The sequence below is a fragment of the Acartia tonsa genome, chromosome 2, assembly GCF_053477335.1.
Source record: "Acartia tonsa isolate MP-2025a chromosome 2, ASM5347733v1, whole genome shotgun sequence".
Taxonomy (NCBI): Eukaryota; Metazoa; Arthropoda; class Copepoda; order Calanoida; family Acartiidae; genus Acartia; species Acartia tonsa.
In genome coordinates, this window is record NC_137261.1 from 43,004,256 (window position 1) to 43,025,960 (window position 21,705).

The 21,705-nt window shown below is 30.7% G+C and overlaps 1 protein-coding gene across 1 annotated transcript in view; it reads left to right on the forward strand.

Moving 5' to 3' along the window:
* The window catches only part of LOC145311907 (solute carrier family 23 member 2), an 89,744-nt gene that overhangs the window by 7,061 nt on the left and 60,978 nt on the right, over window positions 1-21,705 (forward strand). The window contains exons 2-5 of the mRNA XM_080150946.1: window positions 11,106-11,142; window positions 18,112-18,175; window positions 18,861-18,956; window positions 19,401-19,506. Coding sequence (XP_080007072.1) covers window positions 11,106-11,142; window positions 18,112-18,175; window positions 18,861-18,956; window positions 19,401-19,506 — 303 coding nt within the window. The remainder of the gene's footprint in view (window positions 1-11,105; window positions 11,143-18,111; window positions 18,176-18,860; window positions 18,957-19,400; window positions 19,507-21,705) is intronic.

The following is a 21,705-nucleotide window of genomic DNA, read 5'->3' on the forward strand; positions in this document are numbered from 1 at the left end:
TTTCCTGCACAATGGAAAATATTAAGATATTACATTTACATTTTCTAAAAAAGCTATGATTTTTTTAATGTTGTAACAAGAACTAAATACTAACGGACTAAATACGTTGTATACTGTTGTTCGTTAGACGGACTAACAAAGTAAATTATAGATTTGCATTTCTGCTAAATATATTAAATTATTAAAATAAATATTCTATGGTGTGCTACGTGTTAGAAATTCAAAAAAAAAGTTCACTGTACTGCTCTGTTATTCAAATCTCTTCTACTTTCATAAGAAAAACAGACACATATTCAACAATTTTAATCAATTTGAATAATTTAATTTGTGTTTGAACAAACTTTACCATCATATAGTCATAGAAGAGGAAGGGTTTGAAATAAAATAACCTCCTCAAATGATTACCTAAGCGCTTTTCCTTAGTTCAAAACCTCTTTTTAAGTTAAATTTCAAAAACAAAAATTTAAGTTTAATCACATTTCTCCCCCAAAACAAATTTACAAATTTAAGTTTACTACCAGTGAGTGTAAATATATTCATGGTAAGCTTTGGACTCCTTCATCCCCCCCCCCCCCCACCACCAAAAATAAAAAGTTTTGAAGTCATTGTATCAAAATAAAAAATTGCTGAAAAAACTGTCCCACTCTTCTGTTTGTGTGTGAGTGTTAAAATCCTTCTTATTCAACTAAGATTAACTAAAATGTTTGTCATTCTCGGTGTGTATATTCACTTCCGCGCATCGCATTATCAATTCATAAAAACCACATTGTATAACAACAGCAAACTTTTTAAAAGCGAAGCTTTTCTTTAATTAGGTACGGTCCGTTCGCCCGTACATCTGTCCGTAACTAATAGCTTTTTTCGTTAATTTAGGCATGTTAGAATTGTCCTATCGATTTCAAAATTTGCATGGTGATTCCTTTAATAGTTAGGTACGATTTAGAAAGCGTAGCAACTCTATAATCATCACCTAAATGTCCGTACGTCCATTTTAAACATGTTGATTTTTACTTTATTAACAACAAATTTTTATGTGATCTAATCATCCGCTTGATCTGGTTTTAGGTATAATGATTCTTTGGACAACAATGTAATAAGCGAAGCAACTCTATAATCAAGTCCTAAAAATGTAAGTATGTCCATAAACATTATTCTGAATCAAGCAGTTTTTAACAAATCGACTTACAATTTTGCTTTGACTCTTATACATTTATGATTATTTAGTTCTGACACCATACAAGTGTTAATGTCCATTTGTCCTACCGTTACAACTTACAGTGCTTCGCTTTTATGGATGTTGTTCTCCTTGTTTTCTTTGTAAATACGTATATCGAGGAAGAAAGGGAAAATTAAATTGTCATTGAAATCTTTATTGGTTAGTTTGAACTAGCAGCAGAGCCCAAACTTTTGAAACAATAATGTTAATCTAAAAAAGAGATATTTTTGTTTATCATGCTTTGATAAGGGATCTACATCACTTTGTCGTCCATTGTCATATCCCTTAAATTATTTAGCATGGTTTATTAAAAAGTGATTTCTATCTGTAAATCCAATGGAAAGGATAACCTTTATCTTATTTTATCTTTAATTAATATTAAAACAACTTACATTTAATGATATAAAGATTTATAAAATTAGATAGACTTTAAAAAGTTTTGCGTGTATGATTTATATTTTGTTTTTCCTATCAATTGAAGTTCTTTCAAGCATATTATGGTTTATTGAAAACTTAACCGAACTTTTTTATTGACAATTGTGTAGAAAAAAGGTTTGAAGCTTCTTTACATTTACGTTTGTTTCACTTGTCAACTCATTCAATTTTCAACAATATTATATATGTTTGGTCAATCCATACTGAAGGGGGATGTACTGAATTTTAGTTTCCGAAAGTGTACCTAGCATCCGCGTCATTTCTCAATATTTACTACTAGCTAACAAAATTTTGAAAAATTAAAATTTTGAATGTATAATGTATAAATCCATTTGACCTGAGTAGCTGAAAATAGCGTTTGCAATAATTGGGTTATCTGCTGTACACATTTGGAAATTATTGAAGAAATAGGCAATCCATTTTCAACCCATCTGAAGGGGGTTCTACCTATTTTGTTTTAAATCTTATGAGAATTGACAAATGGCCTAGTTTAGACTTCAAACTTTTGAAAAAGAGTTTCTTCAAAAACATTCAATATTTCAACAATCTACTTTTAAGGGTAAGACAATGGACGATAAATTAACTCAACTATTGAATATATTTAAAAGTTTGGACACTACACGTCAGGAACCAACCAATCACAATTTTATAGTACTCATAGTTTTTGAGCCATAGAATGTAACTTGGTTATAAAACTTTGGGTACCAGTGTAATTTACAGTACGTATAATACTATCTCCCTTCCTCGGTTTTATGATATTGGCTGTATACACATCAGTCATGCAAAACTTAAAATTATGAACTGTATTTTATCAATGCAGATTTAATAATGGTTTTAATTTGATATGGCTACGCTGTTTTATTTTACTTATTTTAGTAGTTTTATCTAACACCTATGAAGAGTTAAAAAGTATAAGACAAAGATACAAAACTAAGCTCTACCCTAGTTCTTCAGTTTCAGCTCATTCATTAATCCATTTTTCATTCATTTTAAAAGAAATGTATTCTATTTAAATACTGTACAGACAAATGTTTTGATTCATAGTGATCTTAAAGTAGATTTAATATTTCTTTAAAAACAAACACTTTTAGTTATTATCTCATATCCTGATATATTAAGTAGTAAGATATTTTGTTTGAAGCTTATGATTTCAATAACTACTGCACTGATTAAGTTATCCTTTGTAGGGAAGCTTCACATAGGTCCCGAGCTGGCTTTTGCCTTGTTTTTAGATTTAAGTATTGGAATGGTTTAAGGCTATTTTATACTCATATTCTTACCTTTTTGAATACAGAGCCCCTAGATGCTAGGGGTGCAGCCGCTCGTATAAATACAAATAAAATAATTGTAATTGTAGGTTATTATAGAGTTATTATACATGGCTAGCCAGATAACTAGATAGGTAGATAGATATATAGGTATCAAAGATAGAAACTGTAAAATAATTTATAATATGTATGTCACTAGGGTGACTTTTATTTCAACATTCCACACCTCTGCATTAAATCAATACTCTCAAACTTAAAAATATCAAAACGTACAAAAACAATGATCAACACATCAATAAAGCCAAACCATTTAATTTACATCCCCTTAATTTTGAAATACACTAGGAAAAAAATGGGGGGGGGGGGTTAGTTTACAAGGCTTAAAGGCGCATGTTGTTTTTAATATGAGTAAAACTACCTTTGTTTTAATATATACAATTCTCCAGTTTACTAAAGTTTCACATAGGTTCTGGAATGGTTTTAACCTTCTAACTCAGAGCTCCTAGATGCCAGGGGTTCAGCCACTAGTTTCATATACAGAATTTTGTGTGTGTGTGTGTCGTAAGGTTTCAATAACTGCTAAACCGATGGGGTTCTTCACTTTGGGAATTTTCATATCCTAAGTCCTGGAATGATTTTATTTTATTTTCAAATTAAATATTTGGGCGTTATGATGATATTTTTCTAATTACCTTTACCTTTTATGTGCAAAGCTCCCAGATGCAAGTATCCGCTAGTATGTTATAATTTATGATTTTAAAATAAAGGACTATCTCTTTATACCCCTAACTAAACCCCATGGCTAATAACAATTACTATAACATAAGCCATTTGTAAAAGTATGTAATACTTTCCAGCAAGGCTTGGCAGTCGCCTGTCAGTCAACTGTGATCCGATAGAAAAACTTAAGCTTAAACCTGTTTTCAGCATGGCGCTATGAATCTGATATTTTTCCGCTGAATGAAAACTGGTTCAGGGTTATTCTACAAAATCATGTTCTTTATATTTTCTACGAAAAATAAAATAAAATTTACAGGATAAATCCCTTTAATGTTGGCCAGGGCATTCAGCTCCTCGGCGCCATTATATCAGGAATTAATTTTCTCGTATTCATTCGAATCCGGTGGATAGGAACCGGTTCTCATCCATACGAAAAAACTATGTCTAGCATCGTATTATATCCAGCTTTCTACGAATATAAAAATGTACAATCATAAGATTAAAACCAGTTTTTTTTGCCCGTGCCTTCTATATGCGCGGAAAGCCGTTTATAATACTATCAATTTTCAATTGGCACATAGCTATTCTACAATTTTAGGCACGGCAAAAATTTCTCATTTGGTATTAAATGTATCATTACTTTAGCTATATTGTTTAATGAAAATCAAACTGTATAAAGAAAAAAAAGTTAGTTAGTGTATTAAAAAATATGTACATTATTATGAACAGTTTGATCAACATTATACAGTTGTTATCAACTTTTAAAGTGGCAATGGGCTATTTGCTGAAATATGTATGCAGTCACCCTTGTATGAAAGACTTTCATACAATAATATATTCTATTTAAAGTATCATAGAATTAAATTTGAATTAAAGATTAATTCTAAATATCCTCTTTACTGCTTTGTCTGGTTCGAGATGTCTAAAGTATTTCCCTTTATTTAAGTATGTAGAGCTGCATGCAATAAAAACACATAAGATAAAAAACGAATAGTAGATAAATTACAAAAATATTTTTTAAAATTAGATTTCATATTTAAAAATATTGGTCTCTAAGTAAGAAAGATATAGTGGACTTTCTTAACTCACTCTGACAAAGGTATATTTATCAAATTTTAATACGTCAGGATTTCACTTTGAGCTCAATGCATCTGTAATTAATTGACAGTGTCTTACAGTTCCTAATTACAGCTAAAATTATAGAGTAGCTGCGGTACTAACTTAGTGACCTGACCTGAAAAAAAAACTATCCAATTTTTATAAGTTAAAATTTCACATTTTGCTTAATGCATTTTTCCATAATATAAGAAAACATAATACTTTCTGGTAAGGAGCCATAACGATTACTTAATGTACAGATATTAATGGAGCGTAATTCATAATTTGTGAATGAACACACTTTAATAAAAACTTTATCTCATTCGCTGGCTAACAAACCATAAGGCCCTATGTTAAATTTGGTTGGTTGGTATACAATATCAAAAATGATATATATATTTAGGTGCATCAAGGCAGAACCTTTGGCACTTTTATCTCAACCAACCATTGTGTCCCGAGTCTTTTTTTCAGAAATTTGTTTCTGAGTCAGGCATGTTTTACAAAAAAAAAATTAATAATCCTGCATTGACATGATAGCCAAAAATATTTCTAGGTATAGATGTAAAATGTAAAAAGAATCTTACCTTAATACACAAGTATGTATTTAAAATGATGGTTTATTACTCCCGCAATAATTAGAAAATCTAAATTGTCAAAACATTTATTTTGATTTTTAAATACGTTTGCAATATTAAATCACAAGATTATGATAATATTAATTTAAAATATTGCTATTCTTGGCCTATTTAGTTTGTGCAGAAGTGATTATTCTCCATGTGAAATGTAACATATCAGCAATTTCACTCAAGAGTTCTATTCATGATCTATTCATAGTCAAATTTTATGCCATTTAACATCATTTTCTCTCTTTCTCTAGATTATCTCTCTCTCCCTCTCTCCTTTAATCGTTGTATAACTTTCTGTCTATCTGTAATGGTCACTGGTAACTAGTCACTAGTTATAATTCAGCTAATTCCAACAATGAAATTAATTTGGGAAAAATCCTGAAACCTATACGTGGTTTTCAGCTGTCGTTGGGGGGGCAATACATCGTAAAATGACGACCTCTACATTTGCCCCCCAAATATTATTTTATATTTATTTTGCTTGTTGGTTATACCTTATACCTGGCTTTAATTATCTCCCCTCTTCACTCTTTCTTTTCCCTTTCTCTATCAGTCCAATTTTCTGTCTATCTTTAAAAAGTACATATAGTAGAATTTAATGCCACTTTACAAAATTATATACTTTTCTGTCTCCTTCTCTTGTACTTTTTTACAATCCTTTCTCTTTGTCCCTAAGAGGAATATTTTACTAACATTTTGTCTACTTTTAAAAATCTTATTAACTTTTGTATGTGTAAGATTCTCTCATTTTTGTGCTGAATTAAAGAGAATTAAAGTATATCACTTAACATAATTTTAATGCTCATTGCTAGAACTTATTTTTTACTCCATTAAATTATATTTTAAATATATATCTAATAATTAAGTTTTTGTGAAGATTTTTTTTGAACAATGATATCATCTTAACTTATCGTCCATTATCATTATCATTATCATTATCAAAAGAGGGGAAAATGGAAATATAATCATAGATTATATTTCTAAATCTATATAAATGGATTCAACTTCCTTACTGTACACACATTCTAAACCCAATTATTGGTCATTAATATTTTTGCATTTGTTTAGAACCCTTGAAAAACTAATATTACAACACGTTCCAGCATACATTATACTTTATGTACGTAAAACAAGTATTTTAATGTTCCTAATTAGTGCAACAAGAAAGGTTTGAGCGTTTACTTTTTTTTATATTTTTTTAAAAGTGCCTTATACTTTTATTAGAGAAATTATAGAGCTTACAAGATTGTCCTGATTGCTTCAGGAATTACATCTTCAAAAAATGAAATCATCATTTTTTTTGTGTTTTGCAGTAACAAAAATTTTTAAAGATTAGCTACTTATTTTCTTTTTAATTTTAAGGAGTTGCTATGCTTCTAAAATTGTTGCATATTAATATTTGAATCTCTATGCTAAACTTTTATTTTAAGGGGAGTTTGTAAACTTAGAGGTTCTAACAACATGTGACGTCAGATATAATTTTGATCACAAAATACAGATATTTTGTGGTAGGCGGCATACGGACAAGCCTTTTCCAGAGTATGCGGTGCTCCGTGTTTACCAAATAACACCCAGACGCTAATCCCAGCTTATCACAATTCTACCCAGCCCCTTTCTGGCCATTGTCTACACATCAGAGACGGCGGTCAACTTGTACACCGCTGATAATGGGAGGGGCGCTGCCCCTCTCCACTTCATGCCCCCAGCAACCTACCCTTTTCCGGGAGACGTCTACCTTACCCCCTACGGGAGCCTACCACTCTACTGCTCACCTGGATGGGGCTTCCCCCCATCTCCCCCAAACCCTTCTCTACCTAACCCATTTATAATCTATTTTGTATATAAACTAGTAACTTTGTTGTATGTGCATTCAGTTCAAATATATCTCTTAAACAGTAACTACTTGTAGTTCCTTATTGATAGAATCCTTCAAGGCTAGGGGCTCTTTTGAATCGAACTCGCGTTGTAGGGTTGAAACGCTTCACCCTACCACAATTTCACAAGTAATTTCATAATTATATTTTCTCATGGCTTTTAAAGGCAGGTATCTGACATGGCTGAGAATCGGTTATAATCCTGCGGATATTATTCGATTCCAAAGCTATACTGGAATTTTTCTGTGTTTAACAAAAGTTTTAATATTTTTCTTTTGGTTTCTAATGAAAATACTGTTTTATCAAAATAAAAAGTTATACATTCTTTATTAGAATAAAGGTAGATCCTATTAACGGCTGAATATAGGGCTCTAAACTGTCCCTAAACATGCAACTACGACAAACCCTTTAGATTTATTACCCTATGAAAAAAAATACACCATACAATAGATAAATATAGCTATAATATTTTGCTGATATTTTTTAATTGGGGTTTTTAGATTTTTTAAGAGCTATCCCTTGCATACCTAGCTACTAAGAATGTACATATCCTAATTTAGAAAATCTTCACTTTTACTTTTTGCAACTTCTTTAGCTATATAAGTAGTTTATGATTCCTTGTCTAATAACTCTACAGTTCTAAATAGATTTGAAATGTTATATAAAGTTATCATTTTCCTTCTTTTGAATCTTTTTCAATTCATTATTTTACTTATTTCTTTTCTGATATTAATAAAGATGCACATATTAAGAATTTAAAAAAATTAAACTTCCATTGTTCTTTCCCTTGCTGAAAATGCAGTCATCTAAAGAGATAATACAATTGACGGTAAATTGATATACGCACCCAATTATGATAAACAAAATTAACCTTTTTGTGCATTGAATTTACAAGTGTATACGTTTGGACACTGCTAAGTAGTTTATAGAACTCAATTAATAAAGTCTCCAAAGTATTTATAAATTTTGGGTACCAATTTAAATTCTATTTCTATGTCCCCTTCCCCTACGCTGTATAAATATGTCACTTATCTAATTGTAATTCTGGAGGTGGCACTTTCAATTTTAACATCGTCTATCATCATACCCTCTTAAATAGCGCATCTACTCTATATGGATTCTGTTAAACGTCTGTTGGTCTGCCATTTGCTTTCCCTTAGTGCCTTAGTCATGCCTTAATAAGTTAATACCCTTAACCCCATATTACATAACCTAACCTGACCTAAGTAACCCCCCCCGCTTGTTTATTTCAAAATTTCAGTACTTGTTAGATAAGAAGCTTCACGGTAAAAGAAGAACCATATCAGTGAGCGAAATCTTTCGCTACACACATAGAATACATTCTATTACTTTTAGATAAATAATGTTAGTGTTAATTAGGTTCGATGGATATAAATTTATATAGTTATTAATTAATTTACCTCTAGTCTCTAGAGAAGGGCTGCGGAGGCTAGGAAAATTGCTTACACTTATAAATGTTATCCGAAAAGTACAACCTATTAAACCAGCAATTTCCGAGATCCTTAGCTTTAAACAAAAAGTACCATACCTTTTTATAATATGGAATATGAATAGATCAATTTAAATAGACAATTTTACAAATTTGAAATAGGTCATAGGTAAAATTTGTAAAATTTGAATATATTTGAAATTAACCTGGAAATATGACTATTTCAAAATATCCTAAATCCATAAACACACTGTCCATGTGGTGTTCTTACAGTTCCGCATAAAAAAATCACAAAAACTGAATGGCATAATTGGAAGTGCCTTATTCAAAATACCTCAGGGTGTAAAACCTTTAGAAAAGGAAAAAAAGAGAGATGGTGGGTTGGGGTTGGAACGTCTAATTTCAATTTTAATTTATATAAGAAAAAGTGAAATAGATTTTAAGGGAGGGCTGCATAAATTTTTTTAGGGGTATTTCTTTTTGGAAGGGTTGGGGCACCCTCAATAGAACTAATTATAAAATTTTTCTACATAATACAAACAAACTGACAGAATGTCACATATACAGACAGATAGACATCCTGTTGATTTATATATATAAGCTTGAGTGGCTTTTAATGATAAGAATTTTGCTTTTTTAATGTAAGCTGAAATGGGCCTATAAAACAAATTACTCTTTGTGTGAAAATATAAATGGTGCTGCTTATACATAGGCAGAATTGAAGGTACACTCCACTAGATATCCTAGATAGATAATTCTAGATATCCTTTTCCAATGGTTATTGCTATCCAATCTAGTCTAATTCATTGAGTGTCTATACATTGATATTGATATTTTAAATAGTGTGACTCCATTAATAGGAATCCGTCCGTACGCCTGTCCTTTCATACTCCTCGTGTACTGTCCTATATATAGCTATATGCTTATTATCGGATTTCAAATCTAGAACTTAAATGTTCAATTTTAAATATCTTATTAATAATAACAGGTTCATTTTTACTGCACTGTTTATGGATATACAGTGTGTTTTTTTATGAGAACTTTTTTGAAAGCAATTTTACCCCACTTATAGTTATCAGAATTTAATGATTAATGGCTTATTTTCTTTTTTTTAATGCAATTAATAGAACATTAAAAAAAATATTTTTGTTTTAAAAGTACAGTAAAATGTAAAATTAAAAACTAAGGTGTCAACATCTAAAAATGGTTTTAGCGCATTTTTCTTATGTTCAAATTTTCTACCTTTTGCAAGAATGTCTGCAAAACGCTTCAAAGTTGAGATCTAGAGCTAAAAATTAATACAGATACTATTGGGGACATGTACTAGAATATATCAAAGTTTGCAGGTCATATCTCAATCAGAGAGGGAGTACTGGCCCCCCAAAGTCGACTACAGAAAATCCAATTTTTTTCTTGCAAAGGGTAGAAGATTTAGGCATAAGAAAAATGCGCTAAAACCATTTTGATGTTGTCACCTAAGTTTTGAATTTTAGATTTTACTGTACTTTATGATTAAAAAGCTGAAATATTTTTTTAATGTTCTATTAATTGCATTAAACAACGAAGAAAATAAGCCATTAATCAATAAATTCTGATAACTTTAAGTGGGGTAAAATTGCTTTCAAAAAAGTTCTCATAAAAAAAACACACTGTAATTGTCTTGGTAATTATTGGGTCGAATCCTATAAAATTTCCGAGGCTAGGCTAGGAGTTTATTTTACCTTACAAAGAAATATAGAAATGTGTAAGACATAGGAAACCTCAACTCCTATAGACCTGCCTAATAAATTTTAAATGGTTTTGTCCATTTCATTTATCCAAATGTATGAAATATTTATTTTATTTGTTAGTATAATGATAGGTCAGGATAGTACAATAGACGATAAATTAGGCTTTCCCACAAATTCTTTACAACGTTAGGAGGAAGAAAAATTTGTAGAATTATTCAACAGCCACTGTCATTTCCATGATTCCATGGCAAATATAGTTTTACCAATTTAGGTTGACAACCTGAAAATGTTCATCGACTATACCAGGGCGGAAGGGGACATTGGGATGTAAATTATTTTCAATTCTGGTCTGGTACCTGAAGTTATCTTATTCGTTGGCTAAAAACTTTGGGAACTTTTATTTTTCATAATTGAGAATTGACATCAAATTGTCGTTTAGTGTATTATATTTAAGATCCCTTTATGCAGTGTGTTTTTTATTAAAATAAAAGTGTTGGCTTTTTTAACTCACTTAGCTCTGTCAAAAATAATCATTAATATAGTTTTTTTTTTCCATTAACGTGGAAAGTTTTATATCAGAAAAAAAGTTTTTAACAAAATATGCCTTGAAAACTAAGTTTTCTAAAGTTTTTTTATTTATTTTATCCCTTTAGTGTCTTGACGTCCCTAAATATTGTTTTATTTTTAGGATGTTGAAATTGAGAAAGAATATAGAAAAGAAGAAGGTATTATATTATAGTTATGGTAGTGTAGCTACACTATGGTTGCTATTATTTGTTTCTCTTAAAATCAGTGACGGTTCCATTGGAATTCAGCCCACACGGGATTCAACCCACGGAATTCAGTCCAGCGGGATTCAACCCAAAGGAATTCAGTCCACACGGGATTCAACCCACGGTATTCAGCCCAGCGGGATTCAACCCAAAGACATTCAGTCCACACGGGATTCAACCCACGGAATTCAGCCCACACGGGATTCAACCCAATATATATACAAATTTGTCAATTTTTTTCTGAGATTTTTTCTCTAATTTAAAAAAAATGCTATAGTTATAAAGAAATATTTTAATTAAAATAATATTTAGAAAAAAATTAGATATATATTGGGTTGAATCTCGTGTGGACTAAATACCGTTGGTTGAGTCCCGTGTGGTCTGTATATCGTGGGTTAAATTCCCGTGTGGGCTGAATTCCGTGGGTTGAATCTCATATGGACTGAATACCATGGGTTGAATCCCATGTGGGCTGAATACCGTGGGTTGAATTCCGTGTGTGCTGAATCCTGTGTAGGCTGAATTCCGTTGGGTTGAATCCCGCTGGGCTGAATTCCGTAAGTTGAATCCCGTGTGGGCTGAATTCCAATGGAACCATCAGTGACAGGTCAGGTATAGTGACAGTTATCCAGCTGTCCTAGAATTTACGTAAATTCGAACCAAACGAGGATAAATATCTTTATAAATACTTGAAATTTCCATTAGGGGCATTAAAATTATCCCCTTTTTTTAAATTTTAGTAATTATACCTCATTTCCTGATTTTCATATAAACAGAGAGGACACTGCATTGTAAATTATACTGGCACCCAAAGCTTTAAAACGCGATTTCTCATTTGGATGGCTTAAATAATTGGGGTAATTTTATTGAAATTTGATTGGTTCCAAACTAGTAAAGTACAAATCTTAAAACAAACATTTGTATCTAGAGGGGTAATTTTGTTATTATCATTAGGGACGTATATCAATTCAACTTCCATTGCCTTATTTCTTACGATCCCTAGAAAATCTTATTAATATTTCACATAAAGCAAAGATTGAGCGACCATGACTTTTAATCTTGCATTATTATTAAAAGCGAAGCTTTTCTTTACTAAGGGTAGATCTATCCGTACCTAACAAGTAGCTATTTTCTTTAATTTAGATGTATCAAAACTGTTTTATCGATTTAAAACTTTGCATGCTGTAACAGTTGGGTAAAATTTTAAATATAATTGTTACCATAAAGTCAATTCAAAACATCCTGGTTTTTGTAGAATAAAATTATCCTCTTCATTAAGTTTCTGGAATAAGGACTCCTTGGACAACAAAGTATAGTATTATGAGAAAAGCATCTACACTCTGCAAGTGTCAATGATATTTTGTCTAATGATTTTGAGCTTAGCTTTTATAGATATTTTCATTCTTGTTCCAATACATTGAAAAGAAAGTTGTTTAAATACAAAATATGTTTAATTATATAGAAAAGGAATGTGATGTATTTAATTCTGTAAGGACTTTCATTTAAATCCCCGAAAAGCTGGGGACAAATCTCAAAAGTAAAATAATTAATCCTGATTTAGAAAGGAGTAGAATACACAAGGTCAAATTTAGGATTTGATATTCAGGAAAGCTTAATATTTGTTATCATTTTTAATGTTTTTTTCTTTGGAAAAGGTGATTTAAAAATTTACAGAAATTTTACCCATTTTGCTACAATTTTTAGTAGCGCAGCTACTCTATAATTAAGACATATATGTACGTTTGACTGACAACATTTGCTAAATTGACTGTGGGAACCTTAGATAAGTGATTTCTATAGATAAAGCGATTGTCGATAAAATGATTAAAAACAAAATGACTATTTCTTCTGTAAATTTAAATAATCAAGCTTTGACATTGTCCCCAAAGTTTTTGAGCTAATTAATGAGTAAATGCGTTTATGAAACATTGAGGACTAATGCAATTTACAGTTTTTTCGTAGATATATTAATTAATTACTCCTCTAATTAGGAAATGAATTATCTTTTTTAATGACGAAGCTACTCTATAATTCCCTCTGTCAGTTATACGATGGGAAAAACACAAATTTATCGACTGCTTTACAAAATATACGTCCTTTTGTTAGCCTGAGATACCCCTAACGAATGCGCATTCAATATACAACTTACTCTGTCCGTTAGTTTGTTAATACAAAGTAGAATGATGTCTGTACGTCTGTCCGTCTGTCCGTCCGTCTGAAGCTTAAGATCTCGGTAACCACTGAACCGATTGGATTCTACTCTTCATGGTATAATATATCTACTGGTCCTGTGGTGGTTGTGTGCTATTTTCTTGGGGGGTGGGACACCCCCAACCCCCCCAAAAACAAAAAAAAATCCCCCAATTTTTTTTTGCAGAAGATTTCCTTGGTCCTTTTACAAATTTCACCTTAATTTTTTTTTATCACCTCTTGGGGCAAAGCCCCTAGAGGCTAGGGGCGAAGCCGCTAGTTATATATAAATAAGTAAAGTTTTCGTGATTATTTTAGTATCTTTCTCTCTTTTTTTCCCTCTGCATTACCTCTTTATGGCCACTAAACATTTCGTATATAACTCACTTTGTCCCCTCCATGATTTTGTACTTTACTAATGATGGATGTTGTCATCCTTGTTATATTGTATTGAATGATTTTACAAGAGTATGTTGAATAATATATTATATAGAGTGCACATCTATTTTTATCTAAAAATGATGACGGTAGGTATAAAAGGGTATAAAACGCATTTGTTTTAAATTTAAAATTTTGAATAGCCTGAAACTATTCCGGGACCTATGTGAAGTTTCTATAGCATGTTGAGATTAAAAAGCTCAGTAGTTTTTAAAATCTTAAGCTACAGTTATAAATCCCTACTACAAATCACTATTACGTTAGGATGTAAAATAATCATTGCATTCCATACAATATATATATATATACTAGTCTTACAATGTTGAATTTGTAAGTAGCTGCATTACTTACATAATTATGTTTATTTTACATTATTGTTATATACATTAGAAAATTCTACATAAGTCATGTTCTAATGCAGAAACTAAACTGCAAACATAAAATAATTTTCTAGAAATAAAGTAGTATGCCTTCATCAAAGATTTTTAAGCTAAAAATCAACTCTAGTATTTTCAGAGATAGAGGGAACACTGAACTGTAAATTACACTGATACCCAAAATTATCATATTTGATAGTTCAATAACATTGGTTACCCTTATTAAATTTTAATTGTTTGGTTTAACCTAGGCTTTGGTCGGATATTGAAGTAGCAAAAAAAAATTCTTCATAAAAATAGGCTGCCGTTTAGCTGCCGACTGCCGGCTGGCAGCTTGCAAGTACAGCTGCCCCCTCTAAAAATCATGTTTTGAGATTTCTAATATAAAATTTTCAAGAAAATTTTATATTTAAAAAGTAGGGATTTTCGTAGTATGATTTAAAAGATCATATTGCCGGATATCCCGCCGGATAGTTTCAATATCCGGTATCCGGCCCAACCCTAGTTCAAATTATAAGTTTCCAAACTTTAAAAATGTTCATAGGGAATAAGGAGGATTTTTAGAATACAATTTTTTTATTACAGTTAATAGACGCAAATAAATTGAAATGTTAGTGATAGCTTGAAAATAAGCCAACATAAAACATGAAATAATGATTTGCTATCCAAGTATTTATAAAACAAAGATGACAACATCCATCAGAAGTTAAGCACTAAACTGTATATTTTCCACATAGTTCAATGAAAGAACGTAAGATTTAGATTAATGTAAATAAAAAGTGCGTATGGACAGACGATCAAAGTGTGTTTTACAGTAAATACTTTTTGGACAGGTAAATCTTCACGAAAAAAAGTTAGCTGATAAAATCTCATTTCCTTTTTGATTGATGGATAGACAGAAAGGAAAATTAAGATATTGAGTTGCTTTGATACTAAAAAGGTAGCTAGATATAAATTGAAAGGTTAGTGATAGGTTGACAGAGGTCTACAGAATAAAAACAAAATTTGAACAAAAAACATAAAAATATTTTCTGCCTTGAAACATGAAATATATTAGAAAGGTATAAGATCTAAGGGTATGTTTTGTTATTTCATTTTCTTAAATCAGGACATATACAACCAGAATAGTTTTAAATCACTGCATATGATATTTTTTGTGAACCTAATAATTTTTAACCTTACTTGATACGAGGGTGGTGGTAAATAAACTGTCATTCAACGCTATGATTTTCGGCGATTTTTCGCTTAATTTCAAAAAGTTGGGTGTTGGATTGTAGTCAAATGCTCTTATTAAGTCAAACTGTTCTTAATCATTGACCATTTCATTTATACTTATTTGGTTATAATTAAGAACAATTTGATTTAATATTGACTACAACCCAACACCTAACTTTGGGTCATCTCAAAAATTTAAAAAAAATGGATAGCAATGCATATTTGTTTCCTCTATTAATAGTATCTCTGTTAGGTAAATAAATAGGTTTGAAACTATGGATTTAAATTTCATAAATATTTCTTCCTTATATTAACAAGAACGTAGTATAGCAAAGTTTTAGCAGATGTCGGCAGCTGCGCTTCTTGCGGCTGCTGATTTGCTTCTACTTACTATTGCTTGATTCTGACTGATGCTTACGGAGTGCTGTTGCTACGGGTTTAAAAAATATTCCAACTACTGAAAAATCATATGTGCATCACTTATCATATATGGTGGTTGCAATGGTACAAAACAGATTCATCTCTTAATCATGCAAACTTAGGGCTTGGAGATAAAGATCTTTCAATCAAGTGATACGAATTCATCTGGATGTTTTGTCGCGTATAAATTACTCACTTGCTCATTTGTAAGACTTTATTGTATCCCTCTTCAATAACGATATGAGTGATTATTTTGAAACATGTCATGTAGCAAATGTACTCTATAATTGTAAACAACATTTATACCAAAAGTTCTAAAACACGTTCTCTGATTCATTTTGGGTATTTAGATAAATCTTAACTGGTTGATTTTAAGTAATATAAATAAATTTTGTCAACCCAATAATTTTAATGTCAAGGATATATAATCAATGATGACTTAATCAATTTACCGTTCAAATACATATCCTTTAGGATTTCTTATTTTCTGTGTTACCAATAATGAGTTACCAATGAATTAACTAAAACACCAACTATGAACATAGAAATCTATGTTATAGAGTAACTACTCTACTAAAACTATACCTGTTATACCTGTTAAAAACAGACATCTTTTGTTTCAAAATATTTCAAAATTGTTTATTCAGAATAACATAAATAATATGTTCAGTATAACAAGGAAAAATATATATAAAAATAGCCTAAAACCAATCCGGGAAGTAAAAGAGACTTATCATTCAATCACCAAATCGGTTATTTGGTTAATAAGATATCAATAGCGTACACAAAGCCTTACTACTTTGATTTGAAACTTTTACAGAAGGACATACGGCCAATGCATACTTATATATTTACTATGCAACTACAAAATTTTAAAATCACAAGATATTTTTTTTGCAGTATTGCAAAAACAGTTTTGAATATTTTTGTGGTTCGAAGAGAAAATATATTTCTAAATTTGCATTTTACCTCTTTTCATAGCAAATTCGATTCTTTGCAGTGTGACTTGGCTTCCGCAAAAGTGGTATAACAACAAAGTGATTCATATTTGCTAAATGACACAGTTGCAACCGAATTGGGGAGGCGATAATTTATAAATCGATAGGGCCAGTTTGAGACATAATTTTATGAACTAATTTATGATTTATGGAAATTAAAGACAAAAAATGAGGCGGTTTTTATATTTCACTATTCCTTTCATATACAAAATACTACCTTAAATGGTGTCATAACAAAGATACACATGAATTCAAATTTTTTCGGTAAGAGCGCAGCTACTATATATAAATATTAATACATGGCAGTATGTCCGTATGATGTTCTGACTTTTATTCATTCACCATTCTTTAAGGATTTTAACTTTTAAGAGTTAGGATATTCATAGATTAATTATTGTACCAACCAATCATATTCTCTGATATCACTGCTTTAATCAGTTCTGAAGATTTCCTTAAAAGCATAGCAATAAATATATTTTATGCTGCTTTACATATAGTCCATGCAAAAAAAAAAGAAACCAGGTTAAAGATTGCGATACAACAGGAAAAGAGGGAACATTTAATTGGAAATAAAAATTATAAACACATTCTGTCATTCAAAGAATTCAAAACTGTTAGTGCCTTGGTTAATTCATAATAATAAAAATAGTGTCCAATCTTTTCTACTAATAATTTAAATAGAAGATAATTTAGAATAAGATAATACATGAATTTATCACTCATTGACCCATCCCTTAAGATCCCTGAGAGACAGATTTACTTTTAAGTTTTTATATGCTGTACCGAGAACATTTTAATCAAAGGCGTGGAAAGGGGAGGTGTATCCACCCCCCCCCCCCGTAAAATTTAACGGATGTGGATATAACCATCTAGGTGTCCGACACCTAAACCACTCTACACTCCCTTTATAAGGATATAGTCTGTCGGAAATGCTCCAAAATATAAAATACATGTGAAAATTTTTGTAATTCTTTTACAGAAAATTATTCCTAATTTAAACATCTGCTCTTTATTTCAACATGTCCGTATTCATATCCAAGATTTTTTTGGTGGCTTTGCTATTTTTGGATGTTGTATCATTGTTTGTTTTTAAGTTAAGAAAGCTAATTGCCAATATTCCAACAAAATAAGTTTTAGAGTAACTGTATGAATTTTTAAGCATAAATCAAATAGGATTACTTGTGGAATTATAAATTGGCTTCGCTACTTAAACATGTATTAATGAAAAAATACATTGAAGATTGCCTTTTAATAATTTATTAATTTCATTTATTTTCTTGTAGAATGTAAAGAGACTAAAGAGAAGCCAAGCGACATGATGTATACTATTGAAGAAGTACCACCATGGTAAGGGAAGTTTCCCTGAAAATCAGTTCGAACTTCGATCCTTATAATTAAGCAACAGGATCTATGTCTGTGTCTTGATAACCGCTGCACCAATATGATTCTCATTCTACAATGTAGCATTTAAGTCCTGAGAAGGTTTATAATTAATTTTTTTGGGGGGGAGGGTACCCCAACCATCCCAAGATAAATCGCCAACAAATACCAAAAAACTATTTTAAAATTCCGCTAGACGGCGCTAATGTATGACCTATATTGGTTTTCCCTTCATTCAAGGGTTTCTAAAATTTTCCTTTATAAAATTACAATTCCTCCCCCCTCCCCATAAGTGTCCCTTAAGGGGCGTAGCCGGTAGTATTATACTTACTAATATAAAAAAACAGTCCATTGAATAGTAAAAATAATTTTACAAGTAATTCTTTTTAGGATTTTTAATGTTTAATAAACCACTAAACATGTAATCTTTTTACGATTTATGTTTTGAAATCCGTCTATAAACAACAAGAATAAAGCACTTCATTTTAATAAAAAAAATGGGGTTATTTTTCACAGACTTATTATCTTTTTGATGGACTAAAATGAAGCTTTCTTAAGAACTATAGACCCATTGAAGTAGATTAATTATATAACACTGTCAGACAAACATATACGAACTTTTCATTATTTTAAGTTAAACATGTTATTTTAGGTATTTGAGTTGTTTTTTGGGGTTACAGCATTACTTAACCATGTTTGGGGCTACTGTGGCAATTCCATTTCTTATAGCACCTAAAATGTGCATTGGGTAAGTATAGATAGATAGACGGATACATAGATAGATAGATCGATAAATATTAATAGATAGATTGGTAACTATGTTTTAAGATACTTTGGAACTTTTTTTTCTCTTTGAGCATAAACATGATAAAATATAAGTATATATAATTAAACAGGAAGATACAAAGCGACAAAGTTAGGCTAAACAGCCACGACAAAGCCTCAAATTTAAACCGTTGTTAGGCTTGAATTTTTTAGTTATAAAAGGGATTGTTATATTTGGATCAGGTTTAGACTTCCAGCTGATTTTTAAAATTGTAAAAAAGTTGTTTTCCCCTGAGGCTTACAGGCCGGCCCCAATAAAAAGGCAAAGAGATAAATATTAACAGATATATAGACAGACAGATATACATAACATAGAAAGTAGATAGAAGTTGACGCAGTTCTAATAATGACTCATTATTCATTTTAGTGAAGATGACCCTGCCCGAGGCTATATTATATCAACTATTTTCTTTGTTTCTGGGATAGTAACATTGATTCAATCCACCTTTGGCTGTAGACTTCCTATTGTACAGGTGCGTTATAGTTGCAAGGGATAAGATAATGGACGATAATTTGATGTACACCACCATTTACGATAAAAATAGGTACGACCAATTAAGATTTGATAAAAGTTTCCCAAAGTCCTAGTAGTGAGAGAATGTGTTTATCAAACTTTTGGTACAATTTGATATACAGTCCCCGATAGACTTTAAGATATGTCTGTCCTTATAATAGTCTAGGATAGTAACTTTGATTCAATCCAAATATGGTTGTAGACTTCCAATTTTCCAGCTAGGTTTTTTAAAGTGAAACTTTTCTATATTAAAAGTTGGTCCGATCCGGTTCATTACGATCTCTATAGTACAGCGATTTTGAAACAAAACGTTTCTATCAGAAATTGCTACGCAGAAATATTTTCATTAATGTTTTTTTAGTATATTGTAGCATGTATAATTAGCCAGAATTATCGGAATAATCTAAGTTTTCCACAGCGAAAAACAATAACACAGCCCTCTCATGTCATTTTACATAAGTTTATTTCTTATTGTTCAGTTATCAAACTAGAGATTAAAACTAAAATTCAGGAGTACATATAGAAATGGATCTATAATTCATTATGTTGGTTGTCTTAAACGTTGGATGCTAGAATAAACCAAACCATTCTTGATGTGGAATTTTTAATAAATAAACTTTTCTTGGTTTGACCATTTTTAAAGACTCAGGTTACTAGCCCAAAATGCCGTTAAAAATCAGACTTCCAGCAAATGATGATGACTAAAATAATCCATTTAAACTCGTGTCATTATTGTTCTACTAATAATGCTTTACAAAAGTAAGGTTTATGTAGGGGTTGAGAAATGAAAAACTTGTGAAATAAATGATTTTACCTAATTATCTATTATTTAATTAGGTTAATATACAGACATTACAACATTACATTATATAAGCTAAGAATCATATATTCAGACATACTTACAGGAAGGTTAGATCAAATTTATGTAATTAGTCATGTATATTTATAACCTTTTTAAAACCCTTTCAAACATCTAAAAGGATGAACAATTGCCGGTAAATTGATGTTCATCCCCAATGATGATACACAAATACACCCCTTCTGTAGATTAAAATCAGTGGTTGAAACATTTTGACACTCAACTAAATGAACCAACGAATCAAATTCAATAAAATTCCCAAAGGTTGTTAAGTCAACGAATAAGAAAACGTAATTGTAAGACTTTGGTTACTTGTGAAATAAACAGCCCAATATCCCCTCCCTTCCTACCTTCCAATGCTACAAGTTCAAGATTGTAATGGTATAACACAAAATAGTAAAAATTTGCGTCTTAACATTAAGCAGTCGCAAGCGATTAAATATATTGATTTGTCCATCACAGAGAATTTTTATAAAGCCCTGGGTGGGTTTTTATTTATTCACATTTTTCTTTAAAATGCATAATTTATGGGTGTATACTTTGCATTTTTAAGGAACCCAAAAACATATTTTCTTTATTTAGATTTTATAAAAATGTATTATATAGAAAAACATATGAATGGGTTACTTACACAACCAAATATACCCTTCCCCCCCCCCTCCAAAAAAAAAGTTTTAGAATCTAGAATTTTAAGAGAGCGGCTGTAAGATATTTTCATTACAAATCTTTATAAATTATTTTTTTAATATAGATCAAACTCTTGATACATTGTGATTTATTGAAAATACATTCTTTGATCTTAATCATTGTTATAATATGTCTTTTGTAGCCAAGAACAATGAAAATATTGCGATTTAAGGAATCTAACCAAAAAGTTTAAGTAAACACTTTAAAACATTTTTTCCCTTGTACACTTGGGTAAAACATTTAATATAACTGGGCAGATAAAAAAAGCATTAGCAACATAGATGTCAAACTGCTTATGTTGTTTTTTTCTTTCATGCAGAAAACTGTAGGGATAAGACACTGGAGGTTAAATTGATAAACAGGCTCAATAATGATAAAAAACCTCTTTAGAATAAATTTCTAATTGTTTAGAACCAAACATTAATCGAAGTCCATTATTATGGCAAACTAAAAAATAACGTTGTTATAAAACTTTGGGTGCCAGTGTAATTTACCAATTTAGATGAATAGTTTAAGAGGGAAGGGGATGAGAATAACATATCGTTCATCGTCAGTCATAATATCCGTGAATCTAATAGTAAAGAAAGTTGTCCATCTACCCAACTTTAGTGC